At 38.3% G+C, this 18997-nt stretch overlaps 1 protein-coding gene across 1 annotated transcript in view; it reads left to right on the top strand.

The window, feature by feature from the left end:
* The first annotated feature begins 1674 nt into the window (after positions 1–1674).
* IMPA1 (inositol monophosphatase 1) overlaps positions 1675–18997 on the top strand; it is a 26194-nt gene continuing 8871 nt past the window's right edge. Inside the window, exons 1-7 of the mRNA XM_007944661.2 lie at positions 1675–1755; positions 2365–2498; positions 7726–7830; positions 9471–9516; positions 12791–12899; positions 14636–14744; positions 18678–18829. Coding sequence (XP_007942852.1) covers positions 1693–1755; positions 2365–2498; positions 7726–7830; positions 9471–9516; positions 12791–12899; positions 14636–14744; positions 18678–18829 — 718 coding nt within the window. The 5' untranslated portion in view covers positions 1675–1692. The remainder of the gene's footprint in view (positions 1756–2364; positions 2499–7725; positions 7831–9470; positions 9517–12790; positions 12900–14635; positions 14745–18677; positions 18830–18997) is intronic.

Genomic DNA, 18997 nt, shown 5'->3' with positions numbered 1-18997 from the left:
GAATGATTAAATGAATAATGACTTCTGGGTGGAGTATCCCTAGAAGAGAGACTACCTTTGGCAATGAAGAATCATAAAGAGTTATATTATTGCTATTAGAAGGTGGGATGTGAGTGGCTTGAGCTAAGTATCTCTCAAGAAAACAGATATATCCTGAGAACATTTAATTCTGTAAGGAGTTGGAAAGGGAGGGATGGGAGTAAATAAGAATAGAAAAAAAGAGTTTGGAAGCAATTCTTAAAGTCTCTAAGTGGTTACCAACATAACTGAAACAGTGAGTTCCTTTTTCTATTTTTTAAATGCCTATGTCAGGAAGAAAAAGCAACTAGCAGAAGCCATTCACTGTAACTGCTCTTTGCCCCTCTCTTCCTTCCTCTTCCTTCTCCTGTAAGGTTAGTGCCATGATGGGGATTTCTTAGTTGTCTTCAAGATCTAACTGTCAGGTATTCCCCCATAAACTATTGTACAGATTACAAATTAGGTCTGCTTTATGAATGTTTCCATATATTTCTATGTCTGACAGTTTAAAAGGCTTCTCTGTACTCTGTAGTGAGTGTAGGGTGTGGTCAAGCCAGACTTCAGGGAAAGCTGGACAGTTCAGAACAAAAACTTACTTTTTTCTCTGAAGTTCAGGAAAGTAAGTTTACTTTTTTTTTTTTAGACTCCTGGAATTTTCTTTCTACAGAACGTCCTAACAGAAGGAGCCAAATGAAACCAAACCAAACTCACTGCCATCCAGTCGATTCCGACACATAGCGACTCCCATTGGGTTTCTGAGGCAGTAAATCTTCACAGAAGTAGATGGCCCCATCTTCCTTCTGCGGAGCAGCTGGTGCGTTTGAACTGCCAGCCTCCTGGTTAGCAGTCAAATGCCTTAGGTACTGCGCCACCAGAGCTCCTTAATAGCAGGAGCAGTGTACTTTAAAATCAGAATTGGTTCTGACTTTGTTACCTGTGTGTATAATCTTGAAAAAATTATCATTTCTGAGCCTTCAGTTCTTCATCTTTACAATCTCATTAAAAAGGAAAAACTTGCATGTGTAGAGTACTTGGCACACTGCCTGGCCTTCAGTAAGTACGTGTGCATCTTGTTCCTTCCCTTCAGAGCTTCTGTTATTTCAGTATTCCCAATGTCTGTCTTGTTTTCACTTTATTCCAAATGTGCACCTATCTTTTATAATATTTCTTGTATCCTTTTTTCTCCATTCTTCAAACCAGTGTGTGTGTGTTATATGACATGGTATAGATACTTTGGGAGAGACCCTGGTGGTGCAGTGGTTGAGCCCTCAGCTGCTAACAAAAAGTTGGTGGTTCAAATCCACCAGCCATTCTGCAGGAGAAGGATGTGGCAGTCTGCTTCCATAAAGATTTACAGCCTTGGAAACCCAATGGGACAGTTCCACTCTATCCTGTAGGGTAGCTGTGGGTCAGAATTGACTTGATGGTAGTGGGTTTGCATAGACTGTTTTCTGTTATGAAAATATTTCTACAGTAGAAATGGACTGATTTGACTTTTAATGGAATATGAGATAAATCTTTTAAACAATTGAATTCTGGAATGGGGAAATGATGAAATGAAAATATGTTGCCTATTGAGATATTGTTGAATTAGTTATTCTTAGTTAACCATTATTAAGATGTTTAGAGATTCGTAACTTCTTTGTGTTGATATTTGTTAGATATATTCAGAAGATGGCGGATCCTTGGCAGGAATGCATGGATTATGCAGTAACCCTTGCAAGACAAGCTGGAGAGGTATGAGCTAAAATATTTTGTCAACCTTAATGTAATGGATGTGTACTGTGTTGTTGCCTTGTTAAATACAACATGTGTTTTGATTAATTCCCATTTGTTTTTGTACTTTAAATGGAATGAATATTTAGTTCTGTGTCAGTGAGGGAGCCCCTGGTTGGCACAAATGGTTCAGTGTTCTACTTCTGACAGATGTTGGCAGTTCAAATCCACCCAGAGGTGCTTCAGAGGAAGGGCCTGGTGATTTGTTTCCAAAAGGTCACAGATTTAAAAACTCTGTGGAATACAGTTCTGCTCTAAAACACATGTAGTCTGCATGAGTCGAAATTTATGTGATAGTAACTGGTTTGGGTTTTTTTTTTTTTAATGTCATTGAGAAGTTTTTTTAGTAACAGTTGTGAATCTAAAGTAGGGTGTAAGATTATATAATCTGGTACCTAGGAAGCTATAAGTGCTAAACAGTTATTTTGTAGATACTGTGGTTAAGACATTTTTTAAGTATGTGTTTTAAAGCAGGTTCAATGTTTTGAACCATTTCTGTATTTCAGCTTTTAGTTTGATTTCATATTTATATATGTCTTTCCTATTTGCTTGCCAAAAACTGTTTTTTAGGTAGTTTGTGATGCTCTGAAAAATGAAATGAATGTCATGATTAAAAGTTCTCCAGCTGATTTGGTAACTGCAACTGACCAAAAAGTTGAAAAAATGCTTATCTCTGCCATAAAGCGAAAGTATCCATCTCACAGGTATTTATTATTTCAATTTCAGTTTTGATAAAATGAAGCCTGTGTTGAAGTTGCCATATTAGACAGATAATTTTTGTTCTGTACACAGAAACTAGTTGTTGTTAACATAAGCAGCAAAGAAATTTATTTGGAGGTATGGGCAGCTCAGGAACGCCGAGAACCAGGCTCAGGCAAGAATCATGGGAGAAAGACATGCAGATACCTGCTACTGGAGCCATTGTTTAGGAAGCCACTAGTTGCCACATGCCCCTGTCTTTACTCTGATGGCTTTGAATATTTCTTAGTTAGCCTTCTACCTTTACTTCAGTGACCCAAGATTACAAATCTAAGACAGAAATAACTGTTTACTGAGTTTAGAATGTTTGTCCATGCTCAAGCTGCTGTGGAGCAGGTAAGAGGAAATGCTTGGATTCCTTCATAATGAAAGGAGTATTTGGATGCTGGGCATCCAAAGTGACAAATGCCTCCCATAGACATCATGTAAAACTTCAGTTTTATTCTCTGAATTGCACACTTCTTGATGTAGTGGAGTGCTGGTCACTTTAGGGAGTTTAAGAGAGAACACTCAAATCAGGGCTGTCTTACAGACACACACACATAGCAGAAACATTGTCAGTACTTTAAAGCTTTGTTGTTGTTTTTGTCAGTTGCCATTGAGTCAGCTCTGACCCTTAGAGACGCCATATACAACAAAACGAAATAGTGCCCGGCCCTGTACCATCTTCAGGATTGTTGATAAGCTTGAGTCCATTGTTGTGGTCACTGTTTATCTGAGTGTCTTACAGTCTAGGGGGATCATCTTCCAGCATTTTATCAGACAATGTTCTGTTGCAATCTACAGGGCTAATTTTAGCAAGTAGATCACAAGACCTTTCATGTTAGTCTGTTTCTGTCTGGAAGTTCCGCTAAACCCTGTTTCCAAAGGGCCAAGGATGCCACATCTTCTGACCTTCTCTAACCCCACAAGAGGAAGACAGAATCACCATCAGCAGCCGAAGGCCTATTCCTGTGAAGCCAGATATGCTGCCTCCCTCCAGCCCTTTCACCAGCCCTGACACCAACCGTTCTTCCTGCAGCACCCACCACCTCTCTGGTGGGTTTGATAATTCGCTGCAGTGGCCACACAGATTATGGGGTTTATTAGGGAAGCACCAGGCTACAATTCAAGTACAGGAACAACACTCAGTCTCTCTCAGCCTGTCATCTCTCAGCCAATGGTCTCTCTCCCCACAGTGCATGTCTCTTGGTGTCTCTTTCTCAGCACACGTCTCTTGTCTCTCAGCAGCGCATGTCTCTCAGGAGCACGTTTCTCTCAGCAGCACTTCTTTCTCAGCCAGGAGTCAGAGAGACTCCTTCTACCTCTAGGAGGGCTCCTTTTGAGCCTGGCAGAGTGGCCAAACTAACCAATCATGACATCAGAATTCTAAATACCTGAGAGAGCGCGAACTTCCCAGAATATTGCTTTGTGCCACTTGCAACAGAAATACTCGAGGTGGATAACTTTAACAATCAGGAGCACCTCAGTTGCTCACGGCAAATTCCACCACGGAGTTTACAAAGACTTATGGCTAGAAAAGCCATACCAGGTCATTTACTACACCGTACCTGTCCACCATGGGTGACGCTGTTAGTATTTGAAATATATGTGGCAGAGCTTCCAACATCACAGCAACACACAAGCCATCAGGTGCAACATACTGGCAGATGGGTGGTGGTTTAAAGATTTATTAAAACCAAACTCAACTGCCATCGAATTGATTTGACTTGTAGCAACCCCCTTTGGGTTTCTGAGGTGGTAAATCTTTGGAAGCAGATTGCCCAGTCTTTTTCCAAGGAGTGGCTGTGGGTTTGAACCACCAGCCTTCTGGTTAGCAGTTAAATGCTTTAGTCACTATGCCACCAGAGCTCTTTAAAGTTTTATAAACACTGTCATTTTCTACTTCTTTCTGTTATGCCCAGCTCATTTTAGCCATTGAGAAGAAAAATATTTAATGCTATGACTAAATATACTTTTTCCCAATAATGAAGCTTACAGCTAAGAGCAAAAGAGATAAAAAAGATTATGATAATGATCGTTGGGATAGTTCAATGTTGAATGAAGAAAACCAATGCATTCTGGCACCATTTTTAAGATTTAATGTATATCATGTTTTGGGGAGGCATTTAGAAACACAGTAACTGGTGACAAATTTGTTTTTTCATTAACCTGTGTTCACATAGGTCACATTTACTTAATATCTTTGTTATCTAGTGTTGCTATAATAGAAATACTGCAAGTGGGTGACTTTAACAAACAAAAATTTATTTTCTCACAGTTTCAAAAATCCAAGTCATAGCGACCCCTCCTTGGGTTTCTGAGGCAGTATCACTATGGAAGTAAATTGCCCAACCTTCCTTACGAGGAGTGGCTGGAGGGTATGAACCACCAGTCTTCTGGTTAGCAGTCAGATGTCTTAGGCATTAGAAGTCTAAATTCAGCGTGCCAGTTCTAGGGGAAGAGTTCCTGTGTCAGCTCTGGAAGAAAGTCCTTGTTTCTTCTGAGCTTCTGCTCCTGGGTGAATCTTCATGTGGCTTGACATCTCTTTTCCCATCTCTACTGGCCCACTTGCTTGTTTTAATCTCTCTTATATCTTAAAAAGAAACTCTGGTGGAGTAATACCTAAGGTATTTGACTGCTAACCAGAAGGCTGGCGGTTCAAACCCACCAGCCACTCCTCAGAAGGAAGCTTGGGTAATCTGCTTCCGTAGTGATACTGCCTCAGAAACCCAAGGAGGGGTTTCTAAGAGAATGACTCAAGACACACCCTACACTAATCTTGTCTCATTAATGTAACAAAGGCATTCCATTCCTAGATGCATTATAACCATAGGCATAGAGGTTAGGATTTATAACACATGTTTTTTGGAAACACAGTTCAATCCATAATCCATTCTTTGACCCCCTAAAATTCATGCCCTCGCTGCAAGTCCAAAATCTCATCTTCTGAATTATCTAAATGAAATGTAGGTGAAACATGAGGTATATTCCATCCTGGGGCAGTATTCCTTTTCATCTGTGAACCTGTGAAATCTAAAATACAAGTTACCTGTTTTCAAGGTACAATGGTAGAACAGGTACAAGGTAGACATTTCCATTACAAATGGGAGAAAGTGGAGAGAAAGAAGGAATAACAGGCACCAAGCAAGTCTGAAACCCAGCAGAGCAATTTACATTAGTTCTCAAGGCTTGAAAATAATCCTTTGTACTTTGACAGTCTGTGGGCAATGGATGGCACCCTTCATACACTGGCTCTTGACCACACCCTCTGGATTCCAGGTAGAGGCCACTTGACCCTGGACTTTAGGCCCTCTGTCTTCAGGCCCTCTGGTATAACAACTCTGCTCCCTTAGCTTTAGGTGGCCCTATTCTCCTAGTCCATCTGCATGATGGCCCCATCCCCCTGGCACTTGTGAACAGAAACCACACACTCAGGAACCAATTTGGTGAAGGTCTGGTTCTTTGAAACCATTGAGATCCAGGAGACAGCAGCCCCACACTTTGAGGCCCAGAGGACCCTGCTTGCCATGTTTCTTCCAACAGTTCTGCTGATCTATGAGCTGTTCCAGAGATGGTCCTTTTCTTTTCTTGGAAGACAACACATGTAGCCTTTGGCATGTTTCCTCCCTGTAGAATTTCAAGAGGCAGACAGTATTTTTTCCTTTCTTTCTGTTTTCCCTTCAGTCTAAGCTGATGGGTTTTCTGCTGTGGTAATTGGTTAGATCCATCAGTCACAGGGTTAATCTCTTTAACAAAAAATTGTGTAGCCATAGTATTTTGGTGAATATTTTAGAACATTTGTCCTTAGTTTGTACAACAGAATTTTCCAAATCTTTTAAGTTCTGTTTTCGTTTTGCACAATTCATTTTTGAAAGCCATTTCTTTCCCCTTGCATTTTACTACAAGTAGCAAGGAGAAATCATGTGGTCCCTTTAAGATCTTACTTAGAAATTTCATCATTCAGATATCCAAATTCATCCCTTACAAGTCTGCCTTCCACAAAACATTCAAACATAATTTAGGCAAATTCTTTGCCACTGCTTTAAAAGCATTACCCTTCCTTCACTGTCCAATCATATGTTCATCATTTTGTTTTAAAGCCTCACCAGAAGCACATTTAACATTCACATTTCTAGGAAATTTTATTGCTAATACAATGCAATGTATTCTCTTAAAATGATAGAGGCTTTCTCTGTAGTTCTTCCGAACCAACACCAGTATTGCCTTTGATGTCCGTAATTCTACCTACAGTCTTTTCAGTACAATCTTTGCTTTTATTATTAAGGTACCTTAAAACTCTTCCAGCTCCACCAGTAACCCAATTCCAAAACCACTTCTACATTGTAGCTAATTGTTAGAGCAGCACTCCCACTTCTTGGTACCAAATTCTGTCTTAGTTATCTAGTGCTGCTATGACAAAAATATCACAGGTGGGTGGCTTTAACAAACAAAAATTTAATTTTTCACAGTTTAGGTGACTAGAAGTCCCAATTCAGGGTGCCAGCTCTAGGAGAAAGCTTTTTCTCACTGTCATCTCTGGAGGAAAGTCCCTGTCTTTTCAGCTTCTGCTTGGAGATATTTTGTGTCTTGGCATCTGTCTTACACCATCTCTGCTTCCTAGCTTGCTTGTTTAATCTCTTAAATCTCAAAAGAGATTGATTTAAAACACACCCTACACTAATCCCGTCTCTTTAACATAACAAAGATAACTCATCCAAGTGGGATTATAACCACAGGCATAGAGATTAGGATTTACAATACATTTTTGGGGGCATAATTCAATCCATAATACTTAATGTTCTCTAGATTGTCTATTGCTTCATAACAAACTACCCTAAAAACTTAGCAGCATTAGATAACATTTCCCATCTGCAATAAAAGCTCTTTTTAGGTGTGTGCCTGTGTGTGTGCACATACACTTGTTTGTTTTTGCTAACCGTGGTCTTACTATATTTTAGAAGTTTTAATTCTATTAGTTTTCACTTGTGGGGGAAATCAAGCTTACTTGATTTTATTAGTCTTTACAGGAAGAAAATAAGGAGCAACAATTGAGAAGTATAGTATACAGACTTTTGTTATGTTTTATAGTAGACTGTGTAGTTCTACCAGTATTATTATACTAATAAATGTTACTGTTTGAAAATTGTTGATAACTCTTTAAAGATTGGGAGTTTGCATTCTTGCTTTTAGTTACATTGGTGAGGAATCTGTGGCAGCTGGGGAAAAAAGCGTCCTAACTGACAGTCCCACATGGATCATTGACCCTATTGATGGAACAACTAACTTTGTACATAGGTATGTTTTTTAAATTTTAATATTATAGTTACTACTTGTACATTAATCAAATGGACCTTTAGAGTACCCTGTTCAGGAACATAAACACTTTAGAGAATTATGTAACTTGTTTATGCTTCTTTAATTTAAGAAAGGGTATATAAAATATAATAGAGCAAAATGTTTTATGCATAATTTCTACCAGATATTGGGGAGGAGGAGAAATATTAATGTGAAGTTGTCACATTTTTAAAATGTGGGACAATGCTCATGTATTGTAACATAAGAGAAGATTATAATGCAATGTTTATAGTATGTCCCCTTTTTGTTAAATTGAAAACTCAATACTAAATAATTCCAAAAGCTTTTATGTTCAGTAGTTTTGTCCTTTTTCTTGAGCTTGATTCTATTCTGAGTCATAAATTATAATGTATGTGTTCAAACTGCTGGGAAGCCATAGCAGGTAACAGTGACTAGCAGTTTACTTTTCATGTGTGAAGCTCCAAGTTTTATGTTGGTGTAGGGACAGGTAACAACAATTTATTCTGTAAAATTCAAACCTGTGTTTATCATGGGCCCAGCCTGTGGGTGGAATAACCAAAGAAAAAGGATTTTATTTTTTCCACTTTGCTCAATAGTATGAAATTAATTAATTATCTCTTAAAATAGATTTTTATTTAAAAAACAAACAAACAAACCCACTGCCATAGAGTGATTCCGATTCCTAGCAACCCTATAGGACAGTAGAGCTGCTCCATGGGGTTTCCAGAGCTGTGATCCTTATGCAAGCAGAGTGCCACATCTTTTTCCTGCTAAGCAGCTGGTTGGTTCAAACCGGGCCACCAGAGCTCCTTATTTATTTTAAAGAAGTGTCCTTAAATAAGGAGCTCTGGTGGAGTAGTGCCTAAGGCATTTGACTGCTAACTCGAAGGCTGGTGGTTCAAACCCACCAGCCACTCCTCAGAAGGAAGGTTGGGAAATCTATTTCTTAGTGATACCACCTCGGAAACTCAAGGAGGGGTCACTGTGAGTCGGAGATGACTCGAGGGCACATAATAGCAACAACAACAACAATAATCCTTAAAATAGTATATTCATGGGGTTCATATTCAGGAAATGTAAAAATGGTACACAGACCAGAGTATCCTTCCCAGTTCTGCCCCTCAGTTTCCTAGTACCCATCTCTGGAGGCGGCTGTTGTTATTAGTTTCTTGTGAATCTTTTCAGAGATATTCATGCCAGTAGAAGCAACCTGTATGTACAGATGTATGTATATAAACACGGAAGTGGTCGGTGTTGAGTTGACACTGACTTTGTGGTGACCCATGTGTGTTAGAACTGTGCTCCATAGGGTTTTCAGTGGCTGATTCGTTGGAAGTAAATCACCAGGCCATTCTTCCGAGGCACCTCTGGGTAGACTTCAACCACAGCCTTCTGGTTAGCAACTGAGACATCAACCATGTGCACCAGCCAGGGACTCCATGTGTATATATAGCTCCCCATCATTTACACAAATGAACACATGCATAGTGTTCTCTGTCTTGCTTTTTGGGGATAGGTGGGGGGAGAGTTTATAGGCAGTTCTGAAAGGTTTTGTAAAAAAAAATTTATTAGAGAAAATAATAAATATTTATTGAAATTTTTTTTTCTTTTTTTTTAAGATTTCCTTTTGTGGCTGTTTCAATTGGCTTTGTTGTAAATAAAAAGGTATGTTGTTTAAAACTTAAGGTTGATAAAATGCCTTGCTCTCATTTTCTGAGAAAAAGTAAATGTATTTTCATAATAAATTTGGTTCTGTCTCTATATTTAATTTTTATAACTGAATTATTTCAAATATAAGTGATAAGACTGTTAAAATTATCATAATACTTTTTCCAGTGAATAAATATGGTATTTTTTGAGAAGCAGGAGTTCTAATGAGAAGATGCTTAATAGTAACTAAAACACAATTCAGTATTCAATCACTATTATGTACGTGGTCATGTGGTCAGAAGGGACCATTCCCTGGAAAAGGATATCATGCTTAGTAAAGTGGAGGATCAACAAAAATCGGGCAGACCCTCAATGAGATGGATTGATACAGTGGCTGCAATAGTGGGCTCAGGTATAGCAAGGATTGTGAGGATGGTGCAGAACTGGGCAGTGTTTCATTCTGTTATGCATAGATAGGGTTGCTATGAGTTGGAGGGAGCTCTGGTAGCATAGTGGCTAAGACACTTGCCTGCTAACCAGACGGCTGGCGGTTCAAACCCACCAGCCACTCCTCGGAAGGAAGGTTGGGCAATCCTACTTCCGTAGTGATACTGCCCCGGAAACCCAAGGAGGGGTCGCTATGAGTCAGGGCTGACTTGACGGCACATAACAACAACAACAACAATGAGTTGGAGCTGACTCAATGGCACCTAACAACAACATTACATAAGTGGTAGGTCTTACAGGAGTTCAAGTATTACAGGAGTTCAAGTGTACTGAGAATTCTGATGGAAGAAGTAGGATTTGAGCTAAATCTTAGCTTTTAGGAGACACCTAAAACCAGGAAGTAGCAGCGGCCAAAGTACAGTGGGAAAGTACAAAGAATTTTCAGGGATCTAAACATAGTTGTACACTGATCTTTAACCCACTCACAGCAAACACCCTGCCGTCAAGTCTACTCCAACTCATAGCAACCCTATCGGATATAGTAGAACTGCCCCTATAGGGTTTCCAAGGCTGTGCATCTTTATGGAAGCCGACTGTCACATCTTTCTCCTGCAGAGCAGCTGGTGGTTCAAACCACTGATCTTTTTGTTATCAGCTGATCTCTTCAACCACTGCATCACCAGGGCCCCGAAATAAAACCGATTGCCGTAAAGTCAATTCCACCTCATGGTAACCCTGTGACACAGAGTAGAACTGCCCCATGGGGTTTCCATGGCTGTATTTAAATCTTTATGGAAGCAGATTGCCACATCTTTCTCTCGCAGAGTGCCTGGTGGATTCGAACCACTGACCTTTTGGTTAGCAGCTGAGCACGTTAACCACCACTCCACTGGTGCTCCTTACCTAGAGCCCAGTAGAGTAAAAACTGTAGCTGTTGTTTTTCTTTGCTGTTTGGCTATTTTTCCTGGCTGTTTTACCTTGCTGTTGGTCATACAATGAACTCTGCTCACTAACATCTTATATACCTGTCTCCAAGGAGTTTGTGATATATTTCATTAGTGTGTACACAAGACACTTGAAAAGTCTCTGAAAATAAAGACACAAATTAATACAAATGAAAGTTTAGGCATCAGGTGGTGTTAAGTGAAAACTTTCTCAAGGAGATGATTGAGCATTTAGCATATAGTCAGCCGTGGGCTGTGTGCTGTCCCTGTTCTTGAACTCACAGTTAGATGTATAAGCAGATAAATGACAACATGTGGTGGAACTGTGAGGAAAAAAAAAATTCTGTAGGATCACAGCAGAGAGTGTGACTACTTTTGTCAAGAGTAAGTTGGGAGAAAAATGTTTATGACATAATGGATCGTAGAAGTTGATTATTTGAATTGAGTCTTAGAAAATTAGTGGTTTTTCAGAAGAAGAAGAAGAAAGCATTTTAGTCAGCAAGAACAGTTTGGAGAAGTTGAAGAGCATGATATGCATGGGCCCTGTGAGTAAAGGACCTGAGGTGGCAGGAGCTGAGATTGATGAGGGAAGTTAGTTGTGACCATATCATGAGACGTTGCAGCTTATCCATGCCACAAAATTTAGGTTTTGTTTTCAGGCAGTAGGAAAACAGAAGAGGCTTTTAAGTGGAGGGTGCTATATAATTTATGTGATGGAGAGATTATACTGGAAGAGATAGGCGGGCAGTGGTTTTGAACTAAGATGGGGCAGTGAGAACAGCTGAGGGAATGCCAGAATCAGGAAATACTTTTGAAATGAAGGGTGAAGGAGGACACTTGTGGGGAAGAAATGAGGTGTGAGCAGGCAAGGAGTGATTTTGACCTCTTTGACTGAGGTTTCTGTAAGACTAATAGGTGGTTTGAAGCAGAGGTTCTACTATGATGATAGGGTTGATGGGAGCCGAAATTATAGATGATAGTTGAATTTGTGGACTGAAAAGAACTCATGTAAGAATATAGAAAGCTAAAAGGGAAATGGAAGAGGGAAAAAACCCAGATGTACACAATTTTAAGGGCTACACAGAGAAGATTCTAAAAAAAAAAAAAAAAAAAAGAGTCCTAAAATGGATTTAGTGAATGAAGTAAGAGAACTAAGAGAATACTGCCTGAAACATGGAGGTACTGAATTAAATATTGAAGAAATAGCTGATGGCAATAGTCTTAAGTTCTTCAGAGAAGGCTTTTATAAGAGTTCACTGGTGATCTCTGTGAAAGGAGTTTCTGCAGAATGAATGATCAAGATAGAAGCCAAATTACCAGTCTCATCATGGGTAATACTACATGGGGAATACTGCCCAGCCACTCAACCAGGCCCAGCCAAGTTGACACACAGACTTAACCACCACAAGAGGAGAACAGGAGATGCAAGTGTAGACTACTATTTGGAAGCGAAGAAAACATCTTGAAGAGATTAGGGTTGAGGGAAAATTTTGTGACTGAGGGAGACATCTGAGGGGAACATACCAGAAAAGAAGTCCAGGAGAAGAGGGATCAACTGATGGAGGAGTTTTCCAGAGAATCTGTGGAAGGGTAGGCTTCATAACATAGGAACAAGGACTCATTCACCTTGGAGAATAGGAAATCTTGGTCTTCATCTGAAGGAGGAGAGAGAGAGGTTTAGAAATGGATGGGGGTATGGGAATTTGAGGATTGCAGGTCTGATGATCTCTTTCCTCCGATTAGCCTGGAAATTAGCACTTCAGGCATCCCACAGTTAAGCCATTTGAACGCATTATTCATCAGTGTAATAGATTTTCATGTTACTTTCTTAGAAAAAGTACTGATTTAATGAAGAAAAATTCTCAGGTTTGGTTAAGGAAACTTGTTTCTTTCTGCAGATGGAATTTGGAGTTGTGTACAGTTGTGTGGAAGATAAAATGTATACTGGCAGGAAAGGAAAAGGTGCTTTTTGTAATGGTCAAAGACTACAGGTTTCACAGCAAGAAGGTAGGTTTATTTTCTAATTTTTGGTGGGACTATTATTGTATACTCTTTTTTTTTTTTTATGTTAACTTGTGGAATTCTCCAAGTGTTAGCTGATTTGTAAGTTGTGTTTATTTTCTCTTCCCTTTTTTATTTTGAAATCAGTTTTGAATGTAGTTATTATTAGTCTCTGTCCAGTCAGCTGTGAGTCATGGTGACCTTATATATAACAGAATGAAATGTTGCCCAGTCCTTTGCCATCTTCATAGATACAGTCACCAAAAAAAAAAAAAAAAACAAACTCTGCCATTGAGTCATGTGACTGATAGTGACCCCTCCTTGGGTTTCTGAGGCAGTATCTACAGAAGTAGATTGCCCAACCTTCCTTCTGAGGAGTGGCTGGTGGGTTTGAACCACCAGCCTTCTGGTTAGTAGTCCAGTGCCTTAGGTACTATGCCACCAGAGCTCCCTCATAGATACAGTAGTGGAGGCAAATATAATTCAACATACATTTCAGACTCAGTACTGTGCTGGGGATAAGAAGATGAGTGACTGGCTCTCTGCCCTGGTGGAGCACATAAATTGTTGTTTCAGCCTTTGCATTTCTTATTCTTCATAGAGTTCCTTTTATCTGATGCCATCGGGACATTTATTAGACAATAAATTGAAAAAGAAGTTTATCTTAAGAATCGTTAAAAATGATTAAAAATCATACATAAATGTTTTTAATAAGCTAGGAGATGAGAATTTTAAGTTGTCTTTTTATGTGACAGCTGATTGAAGTTTTGAGTCCCCTTTCTTGCATAAACCCTGTCTAAAACATTTTCCAGTTTGCCACTTCAGATTCTTTTAAGTGCAGCAGGAACTTAAAGATAAACGCAAAACAATCTGCGTTCAGAAGCCCTTTAGAATATCACATTTTCTCCCTCATTCATTTATAGTTGTCCATCCTTAATTTGAGAGCAGATCTTTAGTTCATTGCTTTTTCATCGAACTGTAAAACCCTCACGATTGGAAGATACATACTAATTTCGGAGATACTAACGTGTGAGAAATACGAATCTTTGAATAGAAAGAATGTGGTAGTATGCATTGAAATAATTCCCACTTTATATTAATTTTTTCACTTTACATAATATTTAATTATATAATCATTAAAAGAAGTACAACAGTTACAGACATGTTTGGGAGCAAACACAGTTGGTAAGCATACATGTCAATTAGTGAGACTAGGTGCAGTGTGCAGGTAAACTAGAGAGCAGCCTATTAGCCAAGCACTGAGTGTCTTGAGCTTCAGTAACAGTGTTTTCAGAAGGATTGGAGAGCACTTGAATAATCTGTCAGATTTGTAAGTGGAGGTTAGATAAAAGAGCTACCACTTAGTTGGAATCACTACTACTGCTTTATTTCAAATCTACATATAAATTCTTTATTGAATTAATTTCTGAATTCAGCTTTTTGTATTTAAGGTATTTGCTTATTGCCTGTTGAAGTTTTTATGTACACAGGCAAATCAATTTTATTCTGTACTTTTCTTGGGAATAGTCCAGTAAAGTAGACTCCTTCATGAATATATAAATGATCAGTTGGAGATAAATTTATTACTATTCTGATATTTAAAGGCTTAGAAAGAAACAAATTTGATAAAACTAGGAAAAGGGACAAAAATGCTCTGTATTATTCTGAGTTACAAATGTCAAATTTTCCTCCAGAATTCCAGTTATTAAAAGTTAGTGATGATTTAAAACATTTTCTTTTAGATATTACGAAATCACTATTGGTGACAGAGTTTGGCTCTTCCAGAACACCAGAGACTCTACGAATTATCCTTTCTAATATGGAAAAGCTCCTTGCCATTCCTATTCATGGGTAAGCTCTCTTCATTTCCTACCTAAAGTTTCAAATAATTTAATATGTTAAAAGAATATGTTTTTCTTCAGAGATGAACTTTATATTAACAGACATGTGATGGGTAACATAATTATAACTTTATAATGTAACTTTTAAACTTTATATTTGAAAATAGTATAAAACTTACAAAAAGTTGCAGAAATAAAAACAGTACAGAGAATAATAATACATACTTTACTAGATTGACCTTTCACGTATCATTAACATTTTATTCCATTTGCTTTATCGTTTTAGTGTGTGTTCACATACTCTCTTTTTCTCTGTATGTATGTTATGTGTGTAATCTGCCATCTGTATTCTAATCTTGTTAGTTTATCTGATGATGTTCCTTACAGGATTTTCCCTCCTCTAATTCAATCTAGAGTCAGGTATTATGTTTAGTTGTCAGATCTCTTTAGCCTCCTTTTATTTGGAACATTTCCACAGTCTAAGACATTATGCCTTGCCTCTGAGTTTTCAAATTTTTTTGCAGAGATAGATACATAAGGTAGTCTCATGCTTTTGTTTGGATTCTTTTGTATCAATTGTCACTTCTTATTGTGTTTTCTTCTTTTTTTAATCTTGGCTAAATTAGCTAGTGGTTTGTCTGTTTTATTTTTCCTAAAGAAACAGGATTTTTATTTAATATGATCTACTATGGATTTATTTTGTTGTTTTTGTTCACTTTATGTTTCCTTCTTGAGTGGAGAACTTATTTTTTTTTTTGTTCTTTGATTTTTATTGACATTAGTATTTAGGGCTATAAATTTTCATCTGATCACCGATTTAAATGTATCCCATAGATTCTGATAAGAAATATTTTGATTATACTTTCTTTTTGCACAGATAACGCAAGCCTGCCTTCTGCATTTGTTTGCCAACCCCACCTTTCCCCTGTGAGGTGTTATTTTTACATGTTGCTGTAAAAACATTAATATAGCATGCTTATGAAAATGCCTTGGATTTGTGGAGCAGTTGGCAAACAAATGTGGAAGACTTCTTTTATTTGTATAAAATACGGTAATTAGTTTTAATATATTCTGTAGTATCTGTTTATATTTCCCCTTTAACCAATGCAACAAAACGCAGCGTGCTGCCATTGAGTCAGATCCAACTCATAGTTGACCCCTCCTTGGATTTCTGAGGCATCACTACGGAAGTAGATTGCCTAACCGTCCTTCCAAGGAGTGGCTGGTGGGTTTGAACCACCAGCCTTCTGGTTAGCAGTCAAATGCCTTAGGCACTATGCCACCAGAGCTCTCAATTAGCTATAAAATAGCTGCAAATGCTTTACAATTATAAGCCTTTTTTTTTTTTTTTTTTTGGCCATTGACAAATAAGTACATGTTGTTGTTAGTGCCATCGAGGCAGTTCTGACTCATAGCGACCCCTGTTTACTCCAGAACAAATCACTGCCTGACCCTGGGCCTGGGCCAGCCTCACAATTATAGCTCTGCTTGAGCCCACTGTTGTAGCCACTGTGTCAATTATCTTGTTAAAGATCTTCCCTTTTTTCGCTGTAACCTTTTATTTCCAGTTTTTCTTCAAAAGTGTAACCAGGGAAACATCAGCAAAGGAGAGGTAGTGACCTATTGATTTATTTTCATGATCTCTTGTATTCAGCCAATTCTTTAGTTTTTCATTTGATTTCAGAAGGGTTGGTTACTTAAGCCAAAGTGAAACTGAAAAAATCATGATCTGAATGAATGACTTAAACAAATAGAAAAAGTCTAATATGTTCTTTCTAACTAAGAAATGGCATGAGGTAAAGTAAGTAAATCACTGTGGATTCATCCCATTTGTTTACTTTTTAAGGATTCATTTAAATCAAATGTGTTGTGTCTCTACTTATACACAGACATAATACCTTGCTTCTAAACATTTCAGCGTGTGTTTCCTTAAAAAATAAAGGACATTCTCTAACATCACCACAATACAATACAAAAATTAGGAAATTAACATTAATACATTATTTGAGACTTTATTCAAATTTTGAAAAAACTGTAATCTAGGATCCAGTCCAGGATCATATCATATTTAGTAGTGATTTCTCATTAGTTTCCTTTACTGTGGAATAGTTGTTCAGTCTTTGTCTTTAATGACCTTGTAAGACTTGAAGAGTACAGGCCAGTAATTTTGTGGAATGTCTCTTGATTTGTTTGTTTGCTTATTTGTTCGCTCATGATCAGATCTAGTTTATGCATTTTTGGCAGGAATGGCACAGAAGTAAAGTTCTGTGTTCAGTGCATCCTATCAGGAGGCATATGATACATCTTTGTCACGTTATTGGTGGTGTTAACTTTGATCACTTGGTGATGATATACTCACTGCCGTTGACTTGATTCGACTCATAGCGACCCCTCCTTGGGTTTCCAAACCAGTATCTCTATGGAAGTAGATTGCCCAGTCTTCCTTCCAAGGAGTGGCTGGTGGGTTTGAACCACAGCCTTCTGATTAGCAGGCATATGCCTTAGGTACTACGCCCCCTGTAAAAATAGTATTTTTCTCATTGTAATGCTTTGACAGTATGTAAAATATTGTTTCTCATTAAACTTTCACCTGTAGTTTTAGCATTTATTGATGATTTTTTCCTGAATCAGTTATTACTATAATGGCTACCAAATAGTGTCCACAGTTATCTTAAGTTGGTCTGTTTACAAGGAAAAGGTGCCATGAGGAGGCAAACCTAAAGTAATCTTCCTAGGTGGGCCTAGGTATGTGCAGAGCCTAGATGTGCTGTTACCCCGGTAGTCACATGTTCTGGTGCACATGCAATTGGGAATAATCACTAGCCTGATATTTTAACCCTCTTAGATAATACTGTATTGTGGGCTGTACATGTGTGTGCACACATGCATGCATGTGTATATGTAAAACAATACAATCTGTAATCTCTGGCTTTGTAATCTGTAGTCCCTGGGTTTAGACACATACGAATATACATGTATACCATTAGAGTAGAATTATAGCATTCAGTAGGTTTTACAATTTTTTTCTGAAAAATTATATCGTTGTCTTAAAATTGGTCTTACTAACTGTGGTAGTTCAGTTTGTGTGTCAGCTTGGCTGGGCCTGGTTGAGTGGTTGGGCAGCTGGTGGTAGTTATTCCCCGTGATGAGACGGGCAGTCAACTCCATGGTGGAATCTACTACAAGCAGCTGAGTAGCTGCCTTTAGAATGTGGTCTGCTTCCTATATAAAAGGAGAAGCTTTGAGAATGGTCTCTAGCATATGGCACGCTTGGACCCTGCATATAGCTGTCATTGCTCAGCAGCCTGCTATGCTCTGCCGACCTTGGGACTTACAGTGGACTTAAGTTAATGGCCTGCCGTGTGGTTTGGTAACATCAGGACTGTGCCCTTTTTACTTGTCAACCTTGGGGCTTCTCAGCCTCAGCAGCCAGCAGCTGTCTGAGTGAAGAAATGCCTCTAGCTCCAGTGTGCCAGGAGCAGGAGGCAGAGCTGGATCCCAAGGTTGAGGGGCTTTCACCCAGACCCTAGAGCCTGGCACTTTGAACTTGGACTTAAAGCCTCTCAATTGTTAGAATAAACTCCTGTTTGTTAAGGCCATTCCATTTGTGGTATATTTCTTGTCAGAGTGGCACTGGGTAACCAGAACACTAACCAATTGCTTTGTGAGGATTAGTTTTGTAAGTTACAGCACACCATGATAATTAGATTTTCCGTATTTTTATTGCAAAAGTCTGCCATCTTTTTAACATTTCTCATCTAGATTGTTTCAAGACACTATGATAATTAGATTTTTCAACATTATACCACCTTTTTAAACATTTATCCTCTAGATTGTTTTGAGTTCTCTCATTCAATGCTTGCAATAAACTGAAGTTAAAGAGGAATACTTTATTTGAAAGGAATATTTTTTTCCAATTATATTTTTAAATGTTACTTGTTAGGATCCGGGGTGTCGGAACAGCAGCTATTAATATGTGCCTTGTGGCAACTGGAGGTGCAGATGCATATTATGAAATGGGAATTCACTGCTGGGATATGGCGGGAGCTGGCATGATTGTTACTGAAGCTGGTGGTGTGCTGATGGATGTAACAGGTAACATTATGGGACTGTAAAACATTTTTTTCTTCCTTTCAGTTATACTTTCATCTATATATGGTTACTGGAGAAATAAAAATTGATCCATGTTATACTTCAACTCTTTTTTTTTTTTTGTATGTAAAATTTACTTTTATTTTCTTATTACAAATTTTTTTTTTTTTT

The sequence above is a fragment of the Orycteropus afer genome, unplaced genomic scaffold (genome assembly GCF_000298275.1).
Source record: "Orycteropus afer afer isolate SDZICR_OR568_19922 unplaced genomic scaffold, OryAfe1.0 scaffold00129, whole genome shotgun sequence".
Taxonomy (NCBI): Eukaryota; Metazoa; Chordata; class Mammalia; order Tubulidentata; family Orycteropodidae; genus Orycteropus; species Orycteropus afer.
The sequence above is the reverse complement of the archived record's forward strand: the minus strand, read 5'-3'. Positions and strand labels throughout refer to the sequence as shown.